Source organism: Cariama cristata, unplaced genomic scaffold (genome assembly GCF_000690535.1).
Source record: "Cariama cristata isolate BGI_N322 unplaced genomic scaffold, ASM69053v1 scaffold4508, whole genome shotgun sequence".
Lineage (NCBI taxonomy): Eukaryota > Metazoa > Chordata > Aves > Cariamiformes > Cariamidae > Cariama > Cariama cristata.
In genome coordinates, this window is record NW_009631517.1 from 26,152 (window position 1) to 33,095 (window position 6,944).

At 38.8% G+C, this 6,944-nt stretch overlaps 1 protein-coding gene across 1 annotated transcript in view; it reads left to right on the top strand.

Moving 5' to 3' along the window:
- RUNDC3B (RUN domain containing 3B) overlaps positions 1-6,944 on the top strand; it is a gene marked incomplete at its 5' end in the record, with an annotated part of 46,166 nt that overhangs the window by 19,689 nt on the left and 19,533 nt on the right. The window contains one exon of the mRNA XM_009705970.1: positions 469-637. Coding sequence (XP_009704272.1) covers positions 469-637 — 169 coding nt within the window. The remainder of the gene's footprint in view (positions 1-468; positions 638-6,944) is intronic.

Here is a 6,944-nt window from a genome sequence, read left to right on the forward strand (position 1 = left end):
TGTTCTGTGAAATAACAGGGACATGGTCTTCGCTATAACCATAACTGTACATTCTTATTTAAATTTATCATAACATAACAACAATCACTTTATTTTCTGCTTTTTTAGAAACAAAATCTATTTTCAGTTACTACTTTTTGCCCTGAATTTGTGAAGGAAAGATTAAGTCACCACTTCCTTAGACAGCATATTGTAATGCATTGGAGTATCCTACATACAGTTGTCTGACTTGGCTAAGACAAATTGACTAAGATCACAAGCAAATTTTTGCCCATTCTTTAGGTGGCTATACAAATAAAAGCTTGAAGTATAAGTTGTGTTTGGTGATCTATCGTATCCCAACATTTCGATTGTTTTTGGTTTCCAGAGCTTTAGATATCTCCAAGAACTGTGGTGTTTTAATTTCAAGGGGAATTTGCGCATTAACAAACACAGCTTTTCACTTGGCTAATAAATATGATCCTTCAGTTCTGACAGCATCAGCAGTGATGAAGAAGAGCTAAGAACGCTGGGCAGTAGTGGCAGTGAAGGCAGTACTCCAGAGAACATTGGTCCTCCTTTCATCACGGATGAAAACAGTTGGTACAACAAATGCAAAAGAGTAGAACAGAAGTACCGACTTGCATTGGAACAGAAGGTAAAAGACTAGTTTTGTATGGGGGTGGTGGAGCCAAAGCTGATCACCAGCCAACTGGTGACATATCCATTTAAGTAAAGGCAGAAAAATATATTAAGTATTATTTAGCCTCATGTGAGTGGTCTTAAATTTTATGATCCTCAGAGTATTTAAGTATTTTTGCTCACTGATTTGAGGAAAAAGAGGTTTGGGGAAGGGAGGGAAGAGAATAATAATAATTTGGAAATCAGATTTCACATTCTGATGTAGAAGCTTTGGCCCTTTTTTCAGTCTCAGATTTACAGGCAGTGTATCTCTGAAGCTGTTAGTTTGCGAGCTTGAAGTGAACATGACTGTCCACATGATTTTCATCTTCTTAGAGGCCATAGAATTTTATTGATGTACGTAGACTGCCAGTTGAAGGCTTTTATAATGATGGTGATGTTAAACTTTAACATATAGTCTTACAGTAAACAAAAATGATCAGCAAAGTAATCTGTCTAGGAATGAAAAGCAAAACTATCTTCTCAGTGATACTGAGATGGGTTTTTAGAGAATATATGGGTTTAGGATCTGCTTCAAGCTAGAATGGGAAAGGGAAAAAAAAAGACTGTGTATTTGATTTTAATAATTTAGGTGACATATTGAATGTTATTATAGAAACCTTATGTAGGTTCTCCCTCTACCACCCAAAATACTGTAAGTTAAAGGTGAAGTGAAATATATGTCCAAACTTTTTAGTATTTTAGTAGCTTTAAAAGCAAAGTGCTTGTCAGTTTTTCATAATGGGATATTACAACTACAGAGACAACAGTGCATATTAGCTAGCGGCAGAGAGAAGAGGGAAGACTGTTCAGAGACGCTGAAGAAATAGCGCACAGAAAAAGAAAGGCAGGGTCAGGAAAAATGAAAGGGAAGAAAAATGAAAGATAAATGGTTAATGATTTTAAAAAACTTTATTACTAATTTTAGTATTCTTTTTTCCTAATGTCAGAATTTGATTTTGGTGAAACTCTGAACACAATAAAACATATGAAAGGCTGGAACTACATAAGGGTGCTTGGAGGTGTAATTATTTCCCTTAGTTTAGGGTATTAGAATCACAAGATTGTCTCTCTGCCTTTCTAGTTTTTACTGTACTGAGAAGAAAAAAGATTTAAAAAAAAAAAAAGAAAAAGAAAGAGGCAAATGGGATCTAGAATGGATATTCTGCCAGTTGGGACTCAGTACATTCACTGTGGCCCAGGTCCTGGTACCAACTCAGTCACACACGTATTTAGGTCCTAAGAATGATTGTTGGCATGGTTTTGGCCTGGGACGATTAGCACTCTCCCAGATTATTTCAGGTCAGAGTTGTGAATTAGTGTTTGTCAGTGATCATTCCAAATAACCAGTATGACTTCAGACATGGTCCTTTGGAACTTGAGTTTTAATACAGATATAGCGAGACTGAGAGAATATACCTCAGAAGGAGTCCTGGCTATGTCCAATTCATTAGGGTAAATGTAGCTATGGGTTGCCAAATGTCAGTCTTAATACGGAATGGGTAGAATCAAAGTTGGTTTCCTTTAATGCATGTAAGAGAACCTAGTTAAAGTTTTTCTTAATAACAGTGAAAAAATCAGACATACTGTGGAATGATAGATGGTAGAGATGTTTTTTAAAGATATGCATACAATTATTTCTTTTCTCTTCTTGAGTCCCTTAGACTTCTCGTTTTTGAAGTATGACCTTAAATGTTGGCATCCAGGCTGCTGGTACAATCTTCTCAGACAGTGTGGTTTTACTTTTCATATGGAAAGAACTTGCGTTCCTTGGGGCTCTCTCTGGTACAGAGGACCTTTTCCCTGCTTTTGTAAACCGAAATGTGCCATTCAAAAGGAATCTCTTCAAATACATAAACAAAATTAAAACCTTTCCCTCCTCACTCCAACAGTCCTTGAAGCACAGGAACGTATTCAGGACAGCGTTTAATCCTTGTGTGCAGACAAAAACATAGGATCAGTTTGAACTCAGCTCTTCCCCATCCCCGCCCAAAGATTGTAAAATATTTTGGGATTTAATGAGGAAAGTGTCATCAACTCTGGAGAAGCACTGAAGAGAACAAAATAGATGGATGTTCATTTTTCTTGATACATCCAGGCAGTTAATTTCCAAGGATACCTCATGAAGGGATATCCCTTCAAAGTTGTGACAGACATCTATAGAAAAAATATTGAAACACGGTGTCCAAATCCACTAGCCAGAATCACTAGCAAGCTTTACCTCTGCAAAAGCACAAAGATCTTAAGTGGCTGTAACAGGAAATGGAGGTTTTGGTTGATTCACATGTATAGGATCCAGAAACATTTCTGTTCCATGGGAGGTTATTTGCTGATCTGATACCGAGTATTTCAAATTTTTGAGCATTACTATTTTAGTGAGTCACGTTATTCCTTGTAGCATTGTCTTATTGAACTGCCAACTTGTGTAGTCAACTAATGTAGGGGTGAATTCAAGTCATCTTTATGATAACTCTTTGAAAACTTTGGTGCATTTAATATGACTTTCAAAATGATAGCTACTCTGACAGCAGTTGACACTTTCCTAATTGTCTTCCTTTAGAATGCCTACTTGACAATTGCAGCAGCAAAAATAACTTTTTTATTCCCAGAGACAGAAAATTTTCCATTGTCTAATTTTCATTTGGGATATGCCTGCCAAATTTTTATATAATTCACTTTGACTATACTACATCTGTTCTATTATAACTTGAGCAAATGACCATTAAGAGGTTGGATGGACTATGGAAGAGAGCTCCTTTCCTGAGTGTTTCTCTCCTTCCCTTCTTGGAACCTTTTTTGTGGCAATAAGTTGCAGCAACAATCGCATTGCACACAGTGCAGTAGGTACCAGTTAATCAGACACAGAGTGTTTCCTTTCAGATAAAGGGGCTTTCTGACATTCTGTGTTGGAAAACTGGACGTTTGTGACAAGAAGACCAAGTTGAAAATGTATTTTTAGTACCTGATATAGTAAGCCTGATAGATCCTTCTTTTCCTCTACTGTCACTCACTTTGCACAAGCAATGATAAATTCATTTTGTGCCTCCTAAGTATGTGTACTGCAGTCATTAATAGTACAGGCGTTACTGTTTAAGGCTGGGCGTCCGCTTAAAGCGGGTGGCAGATGCTCTCTGTTAACCCCGTCCCTTCTGGGAAGGGGAAGGAGAGGAGAAAAGGGAGAGACACTTATGGGTTGGAAACTTAAACCAAACTTTAATAAAACAATAACAATGAAAAAAGAGTATAAATAATATTAAAACTAATGCTACTACTAATAGAAATAGAAATATACAAAACCGATATTGCTCTTCCCGATGATGACCGTGGGACCGCATGCCGCACCGTGGCAGCTTGCAGTGCTCACCGGGCAGGGCAAGCACCTGGATGTCCCAGAACTCGGCTCCACAGCAGGCGGGAAACCGGATTGAGGGGTGCACGTCAGGGTCGGAGTCAGGGGAGCGAGCAGGGTCCCACCAGGATGCCAGCCATGAAGGAAAGAGGACTGACTCCCGTGATCCCCGAGCTTTATACTCAGCGTTGCTGTGGGTGGGATAGAATACTGCATTGGTCAGTCCTGGGTCACCTGTCCCCTCTGCAGCTTCCTGGGAGTGCAACCCCTCCTCTGCCTTCCCCCCAGGAGGAGCCCAGCGAAGCCCAATAGGGCCCATGGGGGACAAGCACACACCCATGGGCCTTTCTGCAGAACAATCTAGCTCCTGCCCCAGCAACAACTGCAGACATTAACCGCCATCAACTCTGAAAGCCGGCACTGCCTGAAACCTGTAGTCAGCTGCAGACAGTGCAGTTACTAAGAAAACTTAACTGAAGGAAAAAAAATTACTGAAAGCATAAATAGTTCTGTTTCAGCCAAACCAGGACAACAAGTGAATGATGTTTACCAGGGTCACAATATGACAAGCGACTGGATTGCAGCTAAGATGAAGGTATCTGTATCTTCTGAGTTGTTTGAATGTAGGATAGGGTCAGGTATTATTTTAGCAAGGTAAATCCTAGCGTTGCTTTATCGGATCAACAATGCTACGCTGGTTTAGACCAAGAATCCTTGGTTATCCTACCATCCTATCTTGGATACTTGCCTAAAGTAGATGTCGAGGGAAGAATAAAAGCAAAACAAATGTATATGCACAGGTTTTCCTCTAATACTTTCTTGGCCAATGCATATCAGCTGAAGGACTTCCTGAAGCTGATAAGGTTTGTCTGTTTAGTAACCCGTGATGGATCTCTCTTCCGAATACTTGTCAAATATCCCCTTGACCCTATGTACATTTTTAGCATCCAGACCATTTTTTTTTTGGCAAAGCATTCTGTGTATCTACCATCTGTTGTGTGAAAAGCAACCTCCTTTTCTGTTTTTTGAATCTGACTCTTTACTAGCTTGATTTCGTGGTGCCTAGCTCTTGTATTTTAAAAAAATTATGAACAGTCACTTCCTTCCTGCCCTCTCCAGGCCACTCTGAAAATATGAGTTTGTCTTTTCCAAGTTGTCTCTTGTCCAGATTAATGAATCATAGTTTACACATTTGTTACTCATGTGGTAGTTATCCCTTCCCTATTTTGGAATGGTGTAAACTGTTCACTTTTGCATAGTAAACTCTTAAATTCTTTGTGTACTGTTTATACTGGAGTTTTATATGCTTTCACTGGTGAGATGGTGCATCTCTGTGTTATTATAGAGGTATTTACTGTTCACAGTATTCTGTTTCTGATAGTGATGCTTCATATTTAAAATCTTTTTGTAAAATATTTGTTTGATGTTTCTGGGAGGCAGGAAATCTGTGTATGTCCTAATGCATCATTAGCACTTTCAAAGCGCTACTGAGAGCTCCAAGGAGTACCTTAACAGTCAAGATAATAGTAACATTTGATGGCACAGAACTAGGCTTACTGAAAACCTCTCAAGATTCCTTGGAACTTGTACTGAGACTGAAATAAATTCTTATCAAATATAAATATATCCAGTGGATAGAACTGTATGTAATCATAGAATCACAGAATAGTTGTGGTCGGATGGCACCTCTGGAGATTGTCTAGTCCAACTCCCCTGCTCAAAAAAGGGTAAGACTAGAGCAGGTTGCTCAGGGCCTTGTTCAGCTGGGCTATGAGCCTCTCAAGGATGCAGACTCCCCAGCCTGTCTGGATAGAATGTTCCAGTGTTCATTTAAAAGAGGGGGAAAAAAAAAAGTTTTTTCCTACCTTTAAATAGTTTCCTGTATTTTGATTTATGCCCGTTGCTCTTTTCATTGGATGCCACTGAGAAGAGTCTGCCTCCATCTTCTTTACACCCTCCCATTAAATATTGATACACATTGATATGCTTCTCTTCCTCCCCTTCTTCCCCCCTCCTCAGCCCTGGACTGCACAATCCCAGCTCTTTCTGCCTCCTCTCATATGAGAGATGCTCCAAACCCTTAATAGTCTTTGTGGTGATGAACTAACTTAGTAGCATTTTACTACCAGCTAACATGAAACCTGTTTTCTTACTCAACAGGACTACACTTGTTCTGTGTCTATGAAAACTACCTTTTTAAAGTTGTGTTTTGTTTTATTTTGTTTTTTAATGTAGGCACCTATGAAAGAGTTACACATTTTTCCACAGGCTTCAAGCAATGCGCAAAATTTTGTGCAGCATAGACTTATTATATCCAGCTTTAACTAAGAATTGATAAGAAGTTGCTAACATCTGACATGCTCAGGCTCTGCTTGAAGAAGAAAGAAATAGCTGCTGAGTATTGTAACCAGATGTGTAATTTGTGAACATACTTTGTGACCAGCATGCCATCACAGCTGCTGTTAAATAGTCACATTGTGCATTTTTGTAAATGACTAGGTAGTTGGAAGGTGATTAGGACTGCTCCATATTTTTTATAGTATCAGCTGGAAGACCATGACATAAATGCACATGCACAGTTCAGCTGTACATGTCCGGTGTTACTAGAAGAATCAACCTTCACCAGCTGTCCTACCTTATGCTTTACTGTAGATGAATATTGAAATAACTTTCTTCATTGTCATTTTAATGTGTGATGTGGTATTGCAGTTTTCAAAGAAACTTTAAAGTGATGTTGGATGTTTTTTCATAGTAATTCTGAATCCCTTTCATTAACTATACAGATCCATATAGATACATTCGACTCTTGTCCTTCTTAGGCAATATCTAACATCCTGCATCTGTTAAGTCGTAGAGTTCTGATCTTTTTCTTGTACTAGTGACTGTTCTATGTTGTTTTCAAAAAATGAATTAGTGTTTCATGCTGGTGGCATTC